This window comes from Hyperolius riggenbachi, chromosome 12 (assembly GCF_040937935.1).
Source record: "Hyperolius riggenbachi isolate aHypRig1 chromosome 12, aHypRig1.pri, whole genome shotgun sequence".
Classification (NCBI taxonomy): domain Eukaryota; kingdom Metazoa; phylum Chordata; class Amphibia; order Anura; family Hyperoliidae; genus Hyperolius; species Hyperolius riggenbachi.
In genome coordinates, this window is record NC_090657.1 from 110731273 (window position 1) to 110754681 (window position 23409).

General features: G+C 44.4%; 1 protein-coding gene across 5 annotated transcripts in view; it reads right to left on the reverse strand.

Annotated features, from left to right (window-relative positions):
• WIPF2 (WAS/WASL interacting protein family member 2) overlaps nt 1–23409 on the reverse strand; it is a 79179-nt gene that overhangs the window by 19681 nt on the left and 36089 nt on the right. For 3 of the 5 annotated variants that reach the window (XM_068262984.1, XM_068262983.1, XM_068262985.1), the window contains exons 2-5: nt 23035–23068; nt 17229–17360; nt 5569–5701; nt 2265–2378 (exon numbers count right to left, since the gene is read on the reverse strand). In XM_068262984.1, coding sequence (XP_068119085.1) covers nt 2265–2378; nt 5569–5701; nt 17229–17288 — 307 coding nt within the window. In that variant the 5' untranslated portion in view covers nt 17289–17360; nt 23035–23068. The remainder of the gene's footprint in view (nt 1–2264; nt 2379–5568; nt 5702–17228; nt 17361–23034; nt 23069–23409) is intronic. The other 2 variants (XM_068262986.1, XM_068262987.1) reach the window with 1 other exon arrangement.

Consider the following 23409-nt stretch of genomic DNA (forward strand, 5'->3'; position numbering starts at 1 on the left):
AGGGGCACATCTGGCTATACTGGGGGGATAAAGGGGGGCACCTGGCTATCCATGGGGGGAGGGGGGGAGAAGGTGGAATAGAGGGTACATCTGATTACCTATTGGAGGAAAAGAACAAAAGGGGCAAACCTGGCCATCAATGGGGGGTAGGGGGACTAAGGGGCGAATCTGGCTAATAAACATCTGGGATTTTTATGGTGGAGGGGCTAATAAGGGGCACATTTGGCAATCTATAATGGGGGGGGGGGGAGATAAATGTGCACACCTGGCTATCTATGGGGGTGGAGGGTAATAAAGGGGCACGTCTTGCTAACTACGGGGGTGGGAGCTAATAAATGGACTTAGCAGTTTAGATATGTATGCCGTGAGGGTATATTACTGTTATTTTGGCGAATACGGCTTGTAATTGCTAGTAAAGTTGAAAGCAAAAAAAATGGAAAAAAATACACCTTTATTTATTTCTCCTTATTCCCTTTAAAATGCATTCAAAGTAAAATACTTAGCAAAAAGTACCACCCAGAGAAAGCCTAATTGGTGGCAAAAAAACAAAACAAGGTACAGATCATTTGTGATAAGTACTGCTAAAGTTATTGGCTCATGAATGGGAGACCTGTGAAATGTAGAAAATTGCTTGGGTTTTTTAGGGGGAAAACCCCAGGGTAGGGAACTGGTTAAGCAGAAAATAAAAAAACTGGGATTCTATAAGATAAAAAAAAAAAAAAAAAAAAGGTCATTTTCAGGCTAACATCCTCCAGTGGTAGTCAGGTGCATCTCATTTGAATGCAGGGTATGTACTTTATCTACTAGTGGTTCTTGCACACTTCGTGCTAGTAGTAATTTGAATGCAGTCTGTCCTATGTAGCACTGTCTATTGTTCGCTGTCTACATTTTCAGGAGTAAGCTGAGCCAGTACCTATTCAAGCAAAGAGTCCTTGGGCAAGAGTCCCTAACCCTGCAGGGAGGCCTATTGAACATGCCCTTAGTGGCAGCAGCTCACAAGTATCAAACAGAAGAAAAACGCTATAAAAATGTTAGCATCATTATCACCACCAGTTTATTTTCAGCTCAAGTTTTCTTAAAAAGTAAAGACTTATAAACTGCATGGAAGACAGGCATGTCACTTCTATTAATTTGGCTTCACACATAGCATAGACATACAGTTCTCATACGAATGCAATGGGCATCTGCTCAAGACAAAAAAGCTGCTTATGCAAAAAAGCTGTTTCCCAACCCGCGTGCTGCGACACATTTATGTGTCACCGCTCTCTCAGTCTACCTCCTCGCTTCTCTGCTTTCCCTCCACTTCGTCTGTAGTTACAGGCATATGTCAGGGTGCAGGCTGGTGGTGTACTTTATTTTCTAGTTAAACTCTATGGACGTATGTCATTTTTCAATCCAAACAACTATGCAACCATTTAATTTATGTAGTTAGAGCAGGGCTACAAGAAAACATCCACCGATGTCCACAAATGCGAAAATCGGCAGCAATTTTTTGTAGCCCTGCTCTAACTATGAACGGAGAGAAGCCAAAATGGAGCAGCGAGAGGTGAGAAAGAGCGGGGAGCTGAGAAGTGTGCTGCCGCTAGCACATGCTACTGTGGGCACCTATAGCTGGAAACCTATATTGGGGCCAACTACACCTGGCTACCTATACTGAGGGCACCAACACCTGGCTACCTATACTGGGGGCACTAACACCCAACTTCCTATACTGGGGCACCTGTGCTTGGCTACCTATACAGAGGGCACTTACACATTACTTCCTATACTGGGGACACCTATACCTGGCTACCTACCTATTCTAAATCTGGATTGCAGTTTTGTTTTGTTTTTGGCTTCCTTTTTAAAGGAATCTTCAGCCATAAAATGTGCCCCCTGATATACTTACCCGGGGCTTCGTCCAGCCCCTTGCAGCAGACATGTCCCACGCCGCATCTCCGTTCGCAGCTGCCAACCTGGGGTCCCCGCTGGTGCAGAAGGCAAACCTGAGCCTGCCAATCTAGGCCATGTTGTGCGCGGTGTACTGCGCAGGCGCAAAACTGCTGCCCAGTACACCGCGGACATGGACTTGACCGACAGCGGAGCACTAGAGGTCGGCCTCTGCACCGGCGGGGACCCCGGGCCGGCGACTGCGAGTGGAGATGCGGCGTGTGACAGGTCGGCTACAAGGGGCTGGAGGAAGCCCGGGTAAGTATATTAGGGGGCAGCATTTTATGGCTGATGATTCCTTAAAGTGTATTCAGGATAATGCAATATATACATACCTGGACTGTCTTTGGCACCCACAGCTCGTAATTTAGGAACTCCTCCCTGGAAAAGGCCTCCTTTGGGCTGCAATGCTCCTCCTCCAGAGCCCACTCCTCCTGTACCTTTTGCTTCTGCAAGCATACAATAATTTAGTAGTGAGATAACAGCAGCACAGTTACAGAATTTTTTTTTTTTTTTTTGGAGAACCAGCAGTATTTTGGGGCTAAATCCAAGAGGCAGCACTACCCTTGGCTATGTACTACTAGGTCGAAACTGGTTTATGCTAATAGATGTTACCCCAGAAAACCTTAAAGGACCACCACATACATCAAGACAAAATGTACTATCTGCGATTGCTAAAGACTTTAGTTGAAATTTTGAAGCAATGACTCATCCGAAAATGGAGGAACAAGTGATTAAAATCTCTGCATTCAGATACAATTGTGTACACCAGCAATTGTAAACTGAGCAGGACATGAGCTCCAGTGCTGTCAAGTTGTGCCCATGTAACCCAATAGCCAATACCTTCCTAGGTCTGCTAGGGTTTGCATGGCTGGGACCCTGCCTTGAGAGGAGGATCATTGGTCCATTATGCCGAAGGAAAGCGGAGTGAAATGCTGAGCACAGCAGTAGCCTTCAGCCACGCTGCCTTTATGGACGCCAGCTCATTTTCAGGCATTCCACGTAGGACCTCGGGTTCCGCCTCCCCAGTTACCAGAAATTCACGGCACATTACTTCTGCCAGAAGCCTCAATGGAAACACCAGCTTCAGCGCCATTATCATTAGGTCGCTGCAAGCATTGCAAAAGAGGGGGGGGGGGGGGGGGGGGGGGGGGGGGGAGTTAGAGAGTAGGAGGGGTTACTTAAATTGCACTCTGTGCTTCTAGTCTCCTTGAATAAGCAGGGCGATATCCTGGTGGAACGGTCATGGCGAAAAGTGGAAATGGTAACTTTTGAACACTGTAATTTCGAAGGTGTTAGATAGTATTTGAAGATCTGTGCCTATAAACCAGCTGTGCCCAACCTAAGGCCCGCAGGCCATTTGCGGCCTGTGAAACCAACTTTTGTGGCCCGCGGAAGTGTCCTGAGGAGGAGGATCTGGGATTGTGTCATACTATGTCATAGGTTTACACAGCATAGTCACGTTCTCCGCAGTAGCGCTGTGATAGTTAGAGACCCTCATCCATTGGTTGCTGCAGGAACCACCGTACAATAGGAATCAGCCTTATTCTTATTGGGAGGGAGGTTCCTGCAGCAACCAAGAGAGGGCAAGAGTCCAATTATCACAACGCTACTGCAAAGAACACGAGAAACCTATGACGCAATCGCCAATCCTCCTCAGCACGAATTCTTGCTTTGGCTCTCCTCACATGCTCCAGCTCTCCTTTCCCAGATGAATTGCCAACTGCTCCGGCCTCTCATCTCAGAGGACAGTGTGACATCACACCCTACCAGCTTGTCAAGCTGAAAAAAACTTTGAGACACGCTGACCTTCACCCGTGGCAACGAATGGAGCCCCCCGGCTTCTGATGAATAGTTGGCCTCAACTACCCCCAGTAAAGAAAAAACAGAAAAGAGCTTCCCCCATCACATACATTTGAGCGTAGTGAAAAATAGTGGAAAGCCTCTGCACACACACCCAGGTAACCCAGAAAATGGGCATCAAATGGTGAGTACAATTCTTGAATTGGTTTTCTTTCCTTTTCCAACACCATGTTAACTGTTACAAGAAAAATGTTAAAAAGAGTTATATTTAAATTTTGTATGCATGTATTCCGGCCCTAAAAATGTATCCTAATATGAAGTGCAGCCCTCGGGCAAAAGAAGGTTGGGCACCACTGCTATGGACAAACAAAGTAAAACTTGTACTTGAAGAAATAAATAAAAATAAATAAAAAAACACGAATGGGGCTGCCCCCATACTCCTCAGCCAAAGCAATCCAGCACTGGCGCTCCTGAGCAAGCCATAACAATAACACTATAACGCACTTGCATCTTTCCACTTAGGCTCCAGCGGAAAGAGCCGAGCCCTATCGGGTCTGCTCTACTGCGCAAATGGCTTACGCCTGCACAGTAGAACAGACCCAACAGAGCTCAGCCATTTCCGTTGGAGCCAGAGCCGAAAGCTGCTTGTGCGCCTGCATGCAGCGCCAACAAGCCCTTGCCGCCAGGCTTTCAGGGGACCCACCGCTGAAACAGGGCTGAAGAGGATTAAGAGGGAAGCCTCTTCAGGATCCAGTGGCTTCCCTCTCTCTCTCTCGAGGAGTACTTATAGGGGCACTTATTTCACTACAGATCCATTTTAAAGCGCCAAATGGGATGATATGCTAAGCTTGACTTTCCCAGGAACAGCTGTAATGAAATCTAGTCTAACCACTGCAGAACGCATGTAAATAAGGCACAATTCACACGGGCTTTTGGCATCGCCGCGTTTAGGAAATGCAAAACACTTCTCTGCAGAGTGCAGAGAAGTGTTTGACATCGGTTTCGGTCGTTCAGTAAATGCATTGCATTTTGACCTGGCAGGGGGACACGGAAGCACCACGCTTAGCGGATCCTGGATATTACATGTAGCATCCAGGATCCAGCGTACATTCATTCCAATGGACAGCGCTTATGCAAGGAATGAAGCACCGTGATTGATGCTGGTTTAACAGCCCTAAAATTACAAAGAAAAAAAACTAAGCGGACATTGTATCTGCAACTCAAGTAACTTTCCTTAATGTAAAGCAATAGTGTACAACTAACCATACCGCGTATCACACAAAACTAGCTAATTCCAGTCAATATTTATATACATGGGTTGTGTTTGTATATGTTACGGCAAGAACCCGAAGTTTGGCCACTTCCCGTTGTGGCTAGCCACCTCGGGTTCTGGCCGGTCAATGTGCGAAGTGGCCGCAGCGCTGCGGCCAATGTCTGAAATGAGCCGAATCCTGTCTGCTCCGTTCATTTTCCCCGGTGCTGGCTCCGCCCCCTGCCTCCCTGCTACAAGCTTCTGACAGCCGGAGGACACATGCGCCCCCCCCCCCCCCCCGAGTCGTTCGCGGCTGTAGGAAGGCAGAGGCAGGAAAGCAGGGGGGGTTACTCGTGTGTCTCCGGCTGACTGAAAGCAGATAGCAGGGAGGCAGAGGGCAGAGCCAGCGCCGGGGAAAGACTGGAGCCGTCAGGATTCGGCTCATTTCGGACATTGGCCGCAGCCCCTTCGCACATTGACCGGCCAGAACCCGAAGTGGCCAGCCACACCGCGAAGTAGCCAAACTTCAGGTTCTGGCCGTAACATATATAACAGTCTGTCAATACTTCCTGCGTCACACATACTTTCCAATACAGGTGCACTTCTGTCATTCACTGCAGCTGTCTTCTTTAGCCTTGCTCCTTTGCAGATGTCATTAAGTAGAGCTCCTCGACCCCGTTGCTCATCACGGCTCAGTTTGGGAGGTTCTGTATTTGCCTGTGGACAGAAAAATCAGACGGATTTGGAGTAAAACCTGGGATAGAATCTTGCACATGAGAAACTGAGGGAAGAAAACTGTAACCCTGCCCATAGCAATTGGTCCGATTCTTTGGATGTTCTGAATGTCAATACTTTTCTCCACTTTGCATAATGTCTAAATAGCACAGGTGATTTTTTTTAGTAGCACATTTTAAAAGTATTGTCAAGCTTGTAAGTGAACCTTTAGCAAAAGCAACGTTTAACCACTTCGCACACCTAGGTTTCTACCATGGAAGTTTGACAATATTGACACTACATCTGTGTTGCTATTGAAACAGCAATAACTTTTTCATTACTTATAACATCCATTTTGAGGGAAAATTTTTCACATGACAAATACCACAGTTATAAAACCCATAAAATGATATTCTTAGGCCGTTTTAGATTAAAATCATGTCACATATTCTATTACTAGCGGGACATGCAGTGGACCATTATCCCCAGAATGTGAGTCTGTAGTGATGGGATGCAACAGTTATGGCAACAGTTCAGGGGCCCCAGTGCTGTACAGATGCATCACTAAGCAATGGCAGAACAATGCATTTATAGATCATTAGGTCCCCAAACTGTCACCCTAGCGACCAATTGCTACAAGCGGCAATCATTAAAAATGGTGTGGAGGCAAGTGGAAATGGTAACTGTTGAACACTTTCATTGCAAAGGTGCTAGATTTTTTTTTGTAGATCTGGGTCTGTATTCAGACTTAAAGTCCTGAACTACCTGAAGTACCTGAACTGATAATAAAAAGTCAAAATAACCATACACAGGTCATACTTACCTCCCGTGTAGTCTACTCAATCTCTTTCTCCTCTCCTGTGTCCCTTTTGTCCACTGTCATCAATGGAATTCTCTGTCCTCCATTTTAAAAATGGCCGTTACCCCATAAAAGCTTCCTGGTAAGCACACTTAAACTAACATCACCCACTTGAGCCATAGGGAAACATGGACATTACCTTGCACAATGAGTTGTAACTGACAGCTGCTGATATATAACTGACAGCAACTGGTAGATTTCAGTTCTAACAAAATATTGTCAGACCTGGAAGGGCTTACTGTAAGAAGAAAATGGTGAGATTCGGAGAGGAACTGATGGGGAGGTAAGTATGTAATATTCATTTGCAGCTACGTCATGTGTTTATTTTAAATCATTTTACTCAGTTCAGGTTCCCTTTAAAGAGGAACTGTAGTGAAAAGGGATAAAAAAAAAATAAATACATTGTAAAATGAGATGTTAAAAAATAGAAGAGAGATCAAGAAATTAATGATGATCGCCATTTAATTAATCCACAATCAGCCTGCATGTAATCCTCTTTACTACCGGCAGACATGAAAAAAAAACCCAGACAACACCAAATGACCTCATCTATAACCGCACCACCTAACTATGCGATAGGCTAAAAGGCTGTTTTTGTTTGTTTTTACAAATATACATATGGACAGAGGGAAGTACTGGTTGCTAGGCAGCTGGAAACATCCATTATTTTCCACAATGCAACAAGACTCCCACAGTGTGATGTCAGTACCTGGTGCTGACATCACACTGTGGGAGGGGTTTCACCACAATATCAGCCATACAGACCCCCCTGATGATCTATTTGAGAAAAGGTAAAGATGTCCTATGGGAAAAAAAAAAAAAAAAAAGTATCCGCTACTGATTGGGATGAAGTTAAATCCTTGGTTACAGTTCCACTTTAAAGTAAACCTGTGACTTGAAGAAATTACACACACAAAAAAAATAGAAAAAAAAAAAAAAAAAAAAAAAAAAAAAAGAGGATGAGGCTTCCCCTGTACTCCTCAGCCAGCACGATCAAGCGGTGGAACCCCCGAACAGACCCTAACAATAATAATAATGGCCTGCCTGCGAAGGTACACTAGCAGCTCTCCACTCAGGGCTTGTTTCCACTGTTGCGACGCGATTTCGCCGGCATTCCGACGCTTGTAAAAACGCATGCGGATGAGTTTCCACTTGCGTTTTTACCCGCGATTTCGCGTGCGATTTCGCATGGCAGGGTGCCATGCGAAATTAACCATGACACTGCCAGGGCAAAATAAAATTGAAAAAGGTGCGAAATCGCACGCGAAATCCCGGGTAAAAACGCATGTAACAAACGCATGCGTTTTTACTATTAAATAAATTAGCGGCGATTCGCATGCATTCCACTCGCAGGCGAATTCGTTGGCTCTTTTGTGCGTTTTTTTGCTGCTTAAAAAAACGCACCTCAACAACGCTACAGTGGAAACAGGCCCATCCACTTGCATTACATGTGCGAATCCGCATGCATTGGACGCATGCGGATTCGCGATAGTGGGAACGAGCCCTCAGGCTCTGGCGAAAACAGCCCTGATAGAAGATAATATGAGGCAAGGATTGCTCTCTCTGAAAACCAATCTAACATTTTTGGAGGTTAGTCGTATCAAGAAGTCACAGTGGCAGCGCACAACCACAGTAAAAACCACGTCTTTATTGGAAAATCTTTAAAATAGCATATCCTGCTTAGGCCTGGCAGCCATTTAATGTGATCCCTCCTAAAATGCAGCATATACCGTATATAGCCAAAATTTGACCCTCACAAGGTGGATTTTTTCAATTATTCAAGTATAAGTCTACAGTGGCTTGCAAAAGTATTCGGCCCCCTTGAAGTTTTCCACATTTTGTCACATTACTGCCACAAACATGAATCAATTTTATTGGAATTCCACGTGACAGACCAATACAAAGTGGTGTACGCGTGAGAAGTGGAACGAAAATCATACATGATTCCAAACACTTTTTACAAATCAATAACTGCAAAGTGGAGTGTGCCTAATTATTCAGCCCCCTTTGGTCTGAGTGCAGTCAGTTGCCCATAGACATTGCCTGATGAGTGCTAATGACTAAATAGAGTGCACCTGTGTATAATCTAATGTCAGTACACATACAGCCGCTCTGTGACGGCCTCAGATGTTGTCTAAGAAAATATTGGGAGCAACAACACCATGAAGTCCAAAGAACACAGACAGGTCAGGAATAAAGTTATTGAGAAATTTAAAGCAGGTTTAAGCTACAAAAAGATTTCCAAAGCCTTGAAAATCCCACGGAGCACTGTTCAAGCGATCATTCAGAAATGGGAGTATGGCGCAATTGTAAACCTACCAAGACAAGGCTGTCCACCTAAACTCACAGGCCGAACAAGGAGAGCGCTGATCAGAAATGCAGTCAAGAGGCCCATGGTGACTCTGGACGAGCTGCAGAGATCTACAGCTCAGGTGGGGGAATCTGTCCATAGGACAACTATTAGTCGTGCACTGAACAAAATTGGCTCTTATGGAAGAGTGACAAGAAGAAAGCCATTGGTAACAGAAAAGCATAAAAAGTCCCTTTTGCAGTTTGCCACAAGCCATGTGGGGGACACAGCAAACATGTGGAAGAAGGTGCACTGGTCGGATGAGACCAAAATGGAACATTTTGGCCAAAATGCAAAACGCTATGTGTGGCAGAAAACTAACACTGCACATCACTCAGAACACACCACCCCCACTGTCAAATATGGTGGTAGCAGCATCATGCTCTAGGGTTGCTCCTCTTCAGCAGGGACAGGGAAGCTGGTCAAAGTTGATGGGAAGATGGATGGAGCCAAATACAGGGCAATCTTGGAAGAAAACCTCTTGGAGTCTGCAACAGACTTGAGACTGGGGCGGAGGTTCACCTTCCAGTAGGACAATGACCCTAAACATAAAGCCAGGGCAACAATGGAATGGTTTAAAACAAAACATATCCATGTGTTAAAATGGCCCAGTCAAAGTCCAGATCGAAATCCAATCGAGAATCTGTGGCAAGATCTGAAAACTGCTGTTCCCAAACGCTGTCCATCTAATCTGACTGAGCTGGAGCTGTTTTGCAAAGAAGAATGTGCAAGGATTTCAGTTTCTAGATGTGCTAAGCAGGTAGAGACATACCCTTACAGACTGGCAGCTGTAATTGCAGCAAAAGGTGGTTCTACAAAGTATTGACTTGGGGCTGAATAATTAGGCACACCCCACTTTGCAGTTATTGATTTGTAAAAAAAATTTTTTGAATCATGTATGATTTTTGTTCCACTTCTCACATGTACACCACTTTGTATCGGTCTTTCACGTGGAATTCCAATAAAATTGATTCATGTTTGTGGCAGTAATGTGACAAAATGTGGAAAACTTCAAGGGGGCCGAATACTTTTGCAAGCCACTGTATATGTAAGCCCGCCAGGTATGTGCCTCCAGTATAGGTAGCCAGTATTGTTACCCCCAGTATAGGCTAGGCAGGTAGGTGCATCCAGTGTAGGTAGCAAGGTATAGTTGCCCGCAGTATAGGTAGCCAGTATAGTTGCTCCCAGCATAGGTAGGTAGCCAGTATAGTTGCTCCCAGCATAGGCAGGTAGCCAGTATAGTTGCTCCCAGCATAGGCAAATAGCCAGTATAGTTGCTCCCAGCATAGGCAAATAGCCAGTATAGTTGCCCCCAGCATAGGCAAATAGCCAGTATAGTTGCCCCCAGCATAGGCAAATAGCCAGTATCGTTGCCCCCAGCATAGGAAGGTAGCCAGTATAGTTGCCCCAGCATTGGTAGGCAGCCAAGTATAGTTGCCCCCAGTATAGTTTGGTAGCCATTACAGTTGCCCCCAGTATAGTTTTATTGTAGCCAGTATAGTTGCCCCCAGTGCATTTTGGTAGCCAGTACAGTTGCCTCCATGTATAGGCTGCAGCGGTGGGAAGCAGGCATGGAGGCAAATATCTCACCTTCTATCTTCCATCTACTGTACTTCCTCCCCCTTCCATCTACTGTACTTCCTCTCCCAGTTTCAACACAAGGGATGCGCGGTAAAGGAAATAGATGGAAGATAGAAACTGTGGGGGTCCAAGAAGGCGAGATGTTTGCCTCCATGCCCGCTCTCCCCGCCGCTGCAGCAGTCTGTTACCATCCACCGCTGGGCGCAGTCTCTTCTCTTCCACTCGCGCTGTAACTTCTGCACCCGAACCTTCTCTGAAGGGGGTAGACCGCACAAGTGAGCCCAGCGATGGATGGTGGGTAACACGCGAACGCGCGCGCGAACACACACACACACTTTAGGACTATGCGACTTGTAAGTCGACCCCCCCCCCACTTTTGTACTTTGAGTCAGTCCTAAATTTTGCGACTTATAGCCGAGAATATACAATAGCTCTTTGAAATTGCAATTGGAAACACACCCACAGGTTTCGGCTGTTGCAGCACTTTGCCAATTGCCAGTGATCAGAAAGCGCTGCAGGAAACGCTCTAGTGGGTCTCAGCATACGCTCTACTCAATTATTAAAATGTGCAATGTCTCCAATAATACCTTTCTGATAGAAAATGTTGTGTGTCTTTATATGTGGAACGATGGTGTGATTCGTAACATTTGTATGCATGCTTACAAGGTTTTCAATAAAATCTTTAAATACAAAAAATAAATTGATTGTTGATTGGCACCACCAACAATATCCAATCCGATTGATCAGGATATATATTTTTGTGGAAACCTTAGTTTACCTGAAAAAGGAAAAAAAAAAAAAAAAGCGCCAATTTTGGGTACTTAACTCGCTGTTCCAGCGCTGGGACCCCTGAAGCCAGAGCTCAGGCGCACTGCGTAAGTGGCTCGCACCTGAGCAGTGGCACGGGACTGAACAAGTTTGGCTTTTTCCGGTGAGCCTGAGCGGCAGCTCCTTGCTACTGTGTAGGCTGCCTGCTCTTGCACAGTGTAGCTGCGCTCATTTGTGTATGGGACCACAGGCACGAGTTGCGGAGAGAGGCAGCGCTGGAACAGTAAGGTGAAGGGAGACGGGGGAGCCTCTAGCAGGGCAAGTATGTATTTTTTTTTCCTTTTAGAACTCATAGGTTTGTTTTAATTCCCCAGGGAGAGAGAAAACAAGAGACAATTACATCATATAGCTGCCACTGACAACATGAACATTTAAGCATTCACTTCTTATGCCACTTTTAAAAGGGAGAGGCAGGCTATGACTTAAAATACTGTTTCCAAAGAGAGGCTATAGACTTGAAATTATTTTAGCCTAAATAGAGGCTTTAATAATAGGTTTACTTGTGGATAGTCACAACTGAAATGGAATAGCTGCTTCCCCATCCTGCAAAGCACACAGCGGCATGTACATGTGATTAATTGCAAAATACCCCATCTGTGTTTAATTAAACACAGACACATACTAAATAGTATGCTTCATACCGCTGACAGCTTACTATTCCATTAAGCAAACATCCAAAATTAATCAACGACAAGGCAGTCGTACTCTTAGTTGGCACCAAAAGCAGCCTGTACTAAAAGCTGTTTAACTCTGGTTTCTTTGGGGAAAATGGAGATAAAGTGTGCCAGAGATGGGCAATTACCAATAAAATACATACCTGGGGCTTCCTCCAGCCTGATTGCTCCCACAGCGTCCTCTTCTCCCTCTCCACTCGCCTGCAACTGGCCCCAGAAAATCCATCAGTTGGGACCAGTTGTTGCATGCGTAGTCCAGCCAGGCACGCTCACGTTTCCCTCCCGTCGCTTGGAGCGCTCTGTACACACGGTGGATTAAAGTTGGCTGAGGCAGTCGTTAACGACCTCCTCAGCCAATATTCTAGTGTGTGTACAGCATCTCAACTAGCAATCCGCCTGGCGGATCAATTCAGCCAAGCAATGGTAGATACCTTTGTTCTCACTTTCGCTGTGGATAATAATTCTTAGAGAAAATCTGTAAACTCAAAAAGTTCCTGTGGGGGGTACTTACCTCGGGAGGTCGAAGCCTCAGGATCCTAATGAGGCTTCCCTCGCCATCCTCCGTCCCTCGCTGCAGCCCTTCGTACAGCGGCGATGTAAATATTTACCTTCCCGGCTCCTGTGGCGGCTGTCGGCTCCAAAGTAGGCGGAAGTACCCGATCGCCGTCGGGTCTGCTCTACTGCGCAGGCGCAAGTCTCCGGCGCCTGCGCAGTAGAGCTGACCCCGACTGAGATCGGGTATTTGTCTACTTTGGAGCCGAAAGCCGCCACAGCGCCCCCGCTGGAGCCTGGAAAGGTAAATATTGAACAGTTGGGTCTGCGACTGCGGGCGGCTGTTCGGAGGGCTGCAGCGAGACCCCCGTGGGACAGAGGACGGAGTGGGAAGCCTCATTACGATCCTGAGGCTTCCCCCACCCGAGGCGAGTACCCCCCAGGGGAATTTTTTGAGTTTACAGTGTCTCTTTAAAGCAGAAGAGGAGATGGAAAGCCTTATCAGAAATGAATAATTGGCTGCATCAGCAGATGAGCTTTAAGGCCCGTACACACGTCGGATTTTTCCAAACGATAGGTCGTTTGAACGTCCCGTTGTTCAATCGCCCGCACGCCAAATCGGGCGTGTGTACAGACCGTCGTTCGGGTGATAAGACTGGTCTTGAGCGATCTGCCTGGCGTCGGAAAAATCCGACGTATGTATGGGCCTTTACTCTGCAAAGGAAGATCTGGGAAGGGTGTTCACCAACCAGGTGCTAGCAAGCATGTTCTAATTAATCTGCTACCCCCAGAAGAGCATAGCTGGCTACAGACAAGTGAAGGTTTTTTAATACTGTAATATTCTACAAAATAGCTCCTGTAGCACATAACATATATCCTAAAAAAATGAATACCGTACAAAATATCTTCTAGAGAACCACAAATTCCCTGTCGTGTGTGTTCTTTCACTGGGCCTACCTATTGGGAGTCCATTAGCCAACGTATCCACTGAGGTGTTTTGGCCTCACCCTACACTTTATCTTACAGGTCTGGAGAACTTAACAATTTAAAGAGGATTTCATCCATACGATTAAATCAGTACATTTCTGACACCTAGAATTGCCTGCCTGATTACTAAAATATACATAAAATTACATAAATAAAAATTACATAAAAGCACCAATACCCAACCTATTCAGTATTAATTCGCTCACTAAGGCCCAGTTCACACCAAAAACCTCTAGCAGATCCGCAAAACGCTAGAGGTTTTTGAAGCAGATTTTCAGAGCGATTCTAGGCATGTTTAGAGAGCTTTTCTAAACATGCCTAGCGTTTTATGGAGCGTTTTTGTGTAGCAGATGTCATATATTGTTACAGTAAAGCTGTTACTGAACAGCTACTGTAACTGGAAAATCGATCTGATCGAACGTTTTTCAGAGCGGTTTTCCACTTTCAAATACTTAAACATTGAATTTGCGTTTGTGGGAAAAACAAACCGCTCTGGTGCGCACCAGCCCATTGAAATACATTAGCCAAGCGGTTTTCTATCCCCAAGCGTTTTAAAAAAAGCTCCAGAACCGCTCTGGTGTGCACCAGCCTTAATACAGGAACAATTTGTTGCGTCTCCAGATGCACACACAACAGACGTTAGTGCATAGTATCACTGCTTTCCTTCCAGGCCTCTGCTCTCAGGACTGGCACTGCACACCAAGAGGGAGCTGCTAACTCCAGGAAGCAATCTCAGCACATCTCATTGTGACCTTAATTCTCCTCACTCAGAGGGATAAAAAAAAAAAAAAATAATAAAGAAGCCATCCACCACAGAAGCAATAGCTGCATGTGTTGATACATTGACCAGGATTCAGAGGGCCAACTGAAACTGGGCACGGCAAACACGAGTATGAATCAATATCAGTAGTAACCAATGTTGAGGGGAAGAATCTGATTGCAGCAATAATGTAAAAAGGTGGAAATTCCTTTTAATATGTGCAGTCTTGTGAAAACCATGAGCTGTCATGACCAGACAGGAAGCAAGGTGTGGGCTCAGTTGGGCGAATACATAAAAGAAATGCTATTGGAAGGCAGCCAAGCACTTATCACCTGGAGAGGCAACACCTCCAGATAAACTGAGCCTCACTGTCTGAACATAATGGATTTACTAACAGTATCAGCTATTCTTCCTCTGCTTGTGCTTCTGCTTCAAACCTCTACCCCCAAACTAAACAAAATACTCAATTTTCAAGCATGACGAGAACTTTTAGATGCCCGGTGGTCTTCAGCACTCTTTTGGTCATTTAACGCACATACAATCCTTAGCTCAGTGAATGATCGCCGCCAAGTTTCACCTACAAACTGCCATCCCCTAGCGTGGTGTTGCTAACAACGAGCGTTTCACTGCTCCATCAGCTGACAGTCATGGCCAGATTGATTAAAGTTTTTTCTTCTTAAAGGGCCACTGTAGCGAAAAACATAGGTAGCGGTAGTTAAAATCTAACAGAACCGACAGGTTTTGGACCAGTCCATCTCATAGGGGATTCTCAGGGTTTTCTTGGTTTTAAACAGCATTTCCTAACTGCCAAAAAAGTAAGATACCAGCCAGCCTCCCTAATCACTTGCACACTATTTTGTCAGACTTTGCAGACTCTGCTGTTCAAAACAAAGAAAACCCTGAGAATCCCCCATGAAGAGATGGACTGGCCCAAATCCTGTCTGTTCTGTCAGATTTTAACTGCCTATTTTTTTTTCCGCAATACTGATTATTTAAACTGTTCTAACCAGCAGAGGAACTGTTCTGCATGATAAGAAACTTATCCAACAGAATAGCATCAGTTTAGCATTAATTACTAGAGCTGCACTACAGATAAAGTGCAAATCCATCCCTAAACTGTTGCAGATTAAGAAGTGCTTAAAGCGGAGCCGAGATGAAAAACTAACTATAAAGGGGCCCATACACCTAACGTTTTTCCCGCCGATATATGGCCGATTCGATCACAGCGATCGAATCGGCTGTGAAATCGCCGCCCACACCGCTGACAGAACGATCGATTTCCATCTGAAGTCGATCGTTCCCGTCGATCCGTCCGGAAGATTTTTCTCGATCGCCGGCGGGTCGGGAGTGCGTCGATAGGCACCGGCCAGGGCATTGACAGTGACTAACTAGGAACAAGAATTAAGCTAGCAACGTGTGAGTAATTTTAAAACCCCTGTGATACCTGTTCCACGTCATGTAGCCAATGCAGAAACCATGGATTAGAATTGCTGACAGGCACCTGGCATTTTTACTGGAAAGTCAGCAACAACAGGATACATGATAAATCATCACTAAGGCTTTGTTCACATCTACAATTGAAATTGCAAACGCCAGCACTCAGATTTTGTGAGCAATTTTTTTTTTACCCTCCCGACGCTTACCTTTGCACTATGATTTTTTGTAAAGCACTTTTTAAAAGCGCTTTTGCAGAGCGATTTGTATTTTTGCTTCCTGATGCAAGCCAGGAAGTGAACTATTTGACCCGGAAAAGAATAAATACAACGTATTTATTCTTAAAGCGCAAACGCAATTGCCGCACAAAACGATTGAGAGTTTTGCGCTTTTCCTATACCTTCCATTGTAGCAAAAATTCCCTAAGGGCCCGTTCACACCTGAGCGGGAATCGCACGATTCCCGATCACGGCAAACCACTGCCACGGTTGCGGTTAGCGATAACCTCAACCGCACTGCATGCAGCGGTTTGCCGGCGACGAGCGTTTCGCGATTTGCGATCGTGATTAGCGTGCATAGCACGCTAATCACGATCGCTCCAAAACTGCGATGGTACATGCATCGTTTTGCTAAACGGAAAGCTGACGAAATGCTCAGATATGAACTATCCCATAAGGATTCATTGCACTACCGATTTTAGTGAGTTATTTTTTTAATCACCGGCGCTCAAAAAAACCCTGCAAAAAACACCCTAGGTGTGAACGAGCCCTGAATGGAAATGTGCTATTTTCACCTATTTATTCTGTATAAAACTATAACCTAACACTTCAGATAAAAAAAAAATACTTCAAAGTCACAGTGGTATCCATGCCAACACCACAAAGTTCTGACTGTCCTACTGAAGATGCCAAGCGGTACAGGGTCAACATACATTTTTGTGCAGTATCTGCACTTTCTGAAGACCAATCGAATAGCAGCTGTGAAGACAATTTTAATGTTAGTTTTGGTTAAAGGACAGCTGCAGTGAGGGATAAAGAGGCTCCCATGTTAAATTTACTTTTAAACAATGCAGATTGCCTGGCAGTCCTGCTGATGTTTTATGCATAAGTAGTGTGTGAATCACACACCTGAAACAAGCATGTGGCTAATCCAGTCAGCGCACCTGATCTGCATTGCTTGTTCAGGATCTATGGCTGAAAGTGTTGTGCAAGGTACACACAGATTTTCTGGCAGAATTACTCAGATCGATTATTTCCAACATGTCCGATCTGATTTCCGATTGATTTTTGATCAATTTCCGTTCACTTCTAGCGTAAATCGATCGGAAAACAGATTGGACATGTTGAAATAATCAATCTGAGAGTAAATCTGCCAGAAAATCTCGTCATGTGTACCTAGCATAAGAGCCAGAAGATCAGCAGAAGAGCCAAGCAATCTGCATTGTTTAAAGTGAATGAAATATGGCATCCTCTATAGTCCTCTCACTTTAAGTGTCTTTTAAATAACAAAAATAATGTGCTTAAAATATTTTTTTCCTAGAATTGAGCTCTAAAGTATAGACTTACCTGCCCAAAAGTTGGGGGAGGAGGACCTGGAGGGGGAGGAGGTGGAGGAGGGATGGGCATTTTTCTGCCGATAAGTGCTACTCTGTTTGGGTCCCCAGCGCCAGCCCTGACAAAGTGGGCGGTGACTTATTTCTATGGGAAGACAAAAATACAAGTACAATACAATGAATTTTCCACTACAAACACCACTAGGAGTACTAAGCACAATAAGGTGAGAGTCCTAGGTATCTGCAGTGAGATCAGTTTCCACCTGTTCTTAACAACCTGACATTAGAATTGCTTGCAATCTTACCAAGCAAGGGTAAGAATAACAGGAACCTCGAGGACGGAATATCAGTAGTTGAGGAAGTGTGGCTGTAATTAGGATCCCAAGCAGATCTATTTCTAGGACATGGACTGCATCACTGCAGGTGCCACATGAGGCAGAAAGTGAGAAGGAATCAGGATGGTAGTGTTAAAATGGTCATCTGAGATCTACTGCAATTTTATATTCTACTAGCTGATGACCAAGAATTGCCCAGGTATGTATTTGGCTCTGCCCACTTTTCTTAACCTCAACACCCAGTCACTCCATGACCAAGTTTGTGAGCTTTGCATCAATGATTTAAAATGTTCCCTTTGAAATGAAACAAATCGGATTTGCTGTTTGAGGCTCCACCCCTTTTGTGAATTTGAACCCCAGTCACCCAATGACCGACGGTAGCAGGTGTGAGGCCTCTGCCTTTAACAATTGTAAGGGTGGCCACTAACGATCCAATCTTTTTCATCCAATCTTACAAATCTATGTAGTAGAAGAGTAAACTGATGGAATATATTAATTGGATACCATAGGAAGTTCCCTTATATTAGATAGAAATTGTAAGATTGGATCATTAGTTGCCACCATAACAATGGCAGCAGTTTAAATTTTTTTCCTTTAAAATAAAATGGGTGAATTTTGATTGGCTGTTGCAGCGTCCACAGACTTTCTACTTTTAACTTTCCTAATTATTAATCCCGGTCATCCAGTGACCAAGTGTGTCAAGTTTGAAAACCTTGTGATTAACAGTCTAAAGGTGCGTACACACGCACTACATCTGCCAACGACAGGTCCGTCAGAACCTCCCGCTGGGCGAACGTTCAGCCGACAGTAGCGTGTGTGTACGCGCTGTCGGCGGACTGATAAGGCAGTTTCTGAACGATCCGCTGAACGGATCATTCAGAAGCAGCCTCATCACTCTGCCGACAGCACGTACACATGCACTACTGTCAGCTGAACGTCCGCCCAGCGGGAGGGTCTGACGGACCAGTCGTTGGTGGATGTAGTGCATGTGTACGCACCTTAAGAATGGCTGCAGTTTACATTTTACCATTTGAAATTAATGCCTGAACTGTCATTGGCTGTTTTATGCTCTGCCCACTTTTCCTGAATTTGTAACCTGGTCACTAAGTGATGAACTGTGCCAAGTTTGGGGACTCTGGCTTTATTACTGTGATAATGGCAGCCTTTTCCATTTTTTTTTCCATTGACGTGAATGGGTGAAATATGAATGGATGTTTGTGGTTCCACCCAGGTGTGCAGGGGGGTCATGAGACCCCCAGAACACATCTTCCCAGATAGTAAAGTACCTGTATATCAAGTTTTGTCAAAATCAGACAAGGTGTTTGAGCAGGAAAAAAAAAACAAAAAACAAAAAAAAAACCTTACACGTCAATATATACAGTGCTCAGCATAATTTAGTGCAACCCATTACATTTGTCAGAAAACCTTTAGTTTCCTTTCAGTATCAACATTTTCTATGAGATACTGTACTACAAAATACTCCCACAAATGTGGGCCATTGATTGCAAACAAGATTTGTTACTTTGCATACACAAACAAGCGATTTTCCTAACAAATTCATTCAAGCCCATGTTGCAAATATTAGTACACCCCAATTACAAAATGAACAGACATTCAACCGAAGGTGAGCCTAATGATTCATTTAAGAGGTGTCCAGCAGACAGGTGTCTATAAAAAGGCATTACTCAAAAGCCCTTCCCATTTCATGCTGTCAACAATGGCTCCACGTGGAAGAGAAATGTAAAAAAAAAAAAAAATCTGAGAAAGGAAATAAATTACTTTACACAAAAAAGGTGAGGGCTACATATCAGTCAAAATACTGCAGCAAAAGTAATTCAAAAATTTAAGAAAGATGGAAGTGCAACCATCTTACAGAGATGTCCAGGCCGTCCATGGAAGTTAACATCTCCACAAGAGAGAGTCTTCTGATGAGAAGGGTTGAAGAGAAATTGCCATGCAAGTTCGCTGCAGTTATCTAAAGCAGTAGAAGCCAAACTGGAGTGACCGGTTTCCGTGACACCATACGGCGCACACTGCAGAGGAATGGCATGCATGGGTATCAAAAGGAAGCCTCTCCTAAACAGGGCTGTGGAGTCGGTACAAAAATCTTCCAACTCCGATTCCTCAGTTTATGAAATTACCGACTCCAACTCCCCAAAATTGCTCCGACTCAGAATCCGACTCCACAGCCCTACGCCTAAAGCCCATGCACAAAAAAGCATGCCTAGAATATGCTAGGGCCCAAGCTGAAAAAGATGAAGACTACTGGGACTCTACATTCTGGAGTGAGGAGACAAAGATCACCATTTATGGAACTAATGGTTTCAAAACTGTATGGCGTCATAAAGGTGAGGATGTCATAGAAAAATGCATAGTGCCTACAATGAAACATGATGGTGGCAGTGTCCTTATGTGGGGCTGCATGAATGCTGCTGGTGTTGGGGAGCTGCATTTCATTGATGGCATCATGAACTCAACAATGTACTGCTCTATACTGAAAGGGAACCTAAACTGAGAAGGATATGGATTTTTCCTTTTAATATAATACCAGTTGCCTGACTCTCCTGCTGATCTGGTCTCTCTGAAGGTGGCCACACACCATACAATTTTTTAAATATCTGTTCAATTTAAGAATTGCAATCAATTTTTCTGACTGATTGTAACATTTCAAAAATATGACCAATGTACCACACACCTATGTTCAATTTTGTCCCCAATTATGATAAAATTGATTGGAAAATTGAATTCCTAGGGTGTGTATATTAATAAATGAACAATCCAACACACACCATACAATCTTTATTAGAAATTGAAGAGAAATATCTGGCATTCCGGATCGATTTAAAATCGAAAAAAATGGGAAATCAGATCGGATTTTTCAGTCGAATGAAAAAAGCTTTCGATTTTTTCGAAAGATACGATCGTTTTTTATCGAATTACTGTAAAATCGGATCATTTTATTGTATCGTGTGTGGCCACCTTAATACTTTCAGCCACAGCCCCTGAACAAGCATACAGATCAGGCGCTCTGACAGAAGTCAGACTGGATTAGCTGCATGCTTGCTTCAGGTCTGTGATTCAGCCTCTACTGCAGCTAAAGCGATCAGCAGGACTGTTGGGCAACTGGTATTGTGTAAAAGGAAACATCCATGAAGAATGGAAAAAGATAGGTGATGCAAGGTCGCCAATATGCCTAGAAAACTTGGTGCGGTCCTTAAAATTCACGGTGGTCATACAAAATACTGGATGTCGTTTTTGTTGTGGGGTGTATTCATTTTTGCTTCAACCAATTTGAGTAAAACTGAAGATTTTGTGATCTAAGTTATATTAACCTTAATTTCAGATTATGGAGTTAAACAAGTGTTCAGTAAAACTCAGCCTTGTAAAAATTCTGGAAATTGTTCTTTTGTTCATTGAGCAACTGATTAAAATCGTACTTTTTATGCTGGGAATACACCATACAATTTTCTGTTAGATTTTTCTGTTAAGGGGCCCATACCCCTAACGATTTTCCCGCTGATATACAGCAGATTCTATCACTGTGACCGAATCTGCTGTGAAATCGTTGCGCAAACGCTGACAGAACGATCGATTTACGTCTGAAATCAATCGTTCCCGTCGATTCCAGCCGTTCCGTCCGTGCGGAAGATTTTGTTCGATCGCCGGCGGGTCAGGAGTGCGTCGACAGCTGCGTTCGAATGCCTGACGACCGCCGCAATACATTACCTGATCCGGCCGGCGTGATTCCCCCGGTCTCAGCGCTGGGCTCAGAGTCCAGCTGGCTTCACTGAACTTCCTGTCCCGGCAGGAAGTTTTAACAGTAGAGCGCCCTCTAGTGTTTAAACTTCCCCCGGACAGGAAGTTCAGTGAAGCCTGCCGGACTCTGAGCCCAGCGCGGAGAAAAGACAGCGAAGACCGGAGGACTCGCGCTGGCCGGATCAGGTAATTTATAGCTGGCGGGGGGCGGCGGCAACTTCACAGATTGTGATCGGTTTCATGCTGAAATCGATTCACAATCTGTTTGCAGTGAAGGCAGCTATACGATCCCTCTCTGATCAGATTCGATCAGAGAGGGATCTGTTGGTCGATCTGATGGCAAATCAACCAGTGTATGGCAACCTTTAGATTTTCTGTTAGAATGCATAATTAGATTATTTTCTGTAGAGAATGGTCTGGTGCATTGTCTTCTGTTTATCTCCTGCTGAGTAGAACAATGCCTAATTGCTCGGCAGATAGATGGTAAGCTAGATAAATTTCCAACATGTTGAACTTTATCTGTGAGGTAAATCTAACAGAAAATTGTATGGTGTATTCCCAGCATTAAAGAGAACCCGAGGTGGGTTCTAAGAATGCTATCAGCATACAGAGGCTGGGTCTGCATATACTGCCCAGCCTCTGTTGCTATACAGTGCCCCCCCCCCCCCAGGCCCCCTTTGCACACTGCTTGCCCCCCATAAATCAATCACCGTGCTAGTGACATGCAGCGTGTCGCAGCCTGCTGTTTACGTTTGGTAGTGTAACTCTCGCCGCTCTCCCACCTCCTCTAGGTCGCCTCTCCCCTCCTGCGTCCCTTCCCTTGGATCAGCGGGTAGGGAAGGGACGTGGGCGGAGAGAGGCGACCTAGAGGAGGCAGGGGAGCGGCGAGAGTGACACTACCAAAGGTAAAAAGCTGGCTGCGACACGCTGCGTGTCGCTAGCACGGCAACTGATTTATGGGGGGCAAGCAGAGCGCAAAGGGGGCCTGGGGGGCACTGTATAGCAACAGAAGCTGGGCAGTATATGCAGACCCAGCCTCTGTGTGCTGATAGAATTCTTGGCACCCACCTCGGGTTCTCTTTAAAGAGGTGTACTCATTTATGCTGAGGTGTGGGTGTGAGATAGATAGATATACTTAGGTTTTCCTAGCCTGGTCATTATCTTAACGGATGATATGCCTACTTAGAATTAGGGATGATCAATCGCCTGCTAATAGCGCATGATTATACTTTTCAAAAGGACCTCCATTTTTCAATTTAAAAATCATTGTTTTATTGATTTCATGTAATATTAAAATTTTCTGAGATTATTATTATTTTGGGGTTTTCATAAGCTGTAAACCATAATCTTTAAAATTAGGACAAATAAAGGCTTGAAGTATTTAAATATATTACTTTGCATGTAATGAGTCTATTTCATATATTAGTTACACCTTTGAAGTTGAATTACTGAAATCAACTTTTGAGCGATATCGTAATTTTTCGAACTTCACCTGAAAAGACCTACTTTTCCATCTTCTGGAGAAAGGAACGTGCTGTAAAATAACCCTATTCGAAACAGTCAATCATTACATCATCCGTGTTAGTTTTAACCTTGATAAAATCAGATCAGTCCAGACAATGCAAGGTTTGAAATATCTTTTAGTAAAGAATATAAACAACCAGGCAAAGGGTTATGAGCAAACAAGGTGATAAACTACATAAAAAGTGGGAGGATTAGAAGCCTCACCTTAAATACACAGCTACAAGATCTAGACCATGGCCTGAAAGCAAAGAAGAGAGGTGAGAACCGGCAGAGAAAGGTAATCAGAGCACAAGTAACAAAAAATGAAGAGGTAATGAACCCCACATTTTAGCAGGACAACCCTAAGATTATTATTCATTTATAACGCGCCAACATTTTCTGTGGCTCTGTACAGAGCAAGAAAAACATAGGGTACAACACAATAGAGACACTTGGTTATACCAATATACATGATACACAATTGGTACAAAATACAGAATTGGTAACTACAGTGACAAACATAACCAGGGCTGTGGAGTCGGAGCAATTTTTGGGTACCTGGGGTCGGAGTCAGGAAAAAATGCACCGACTCCCAAGGAA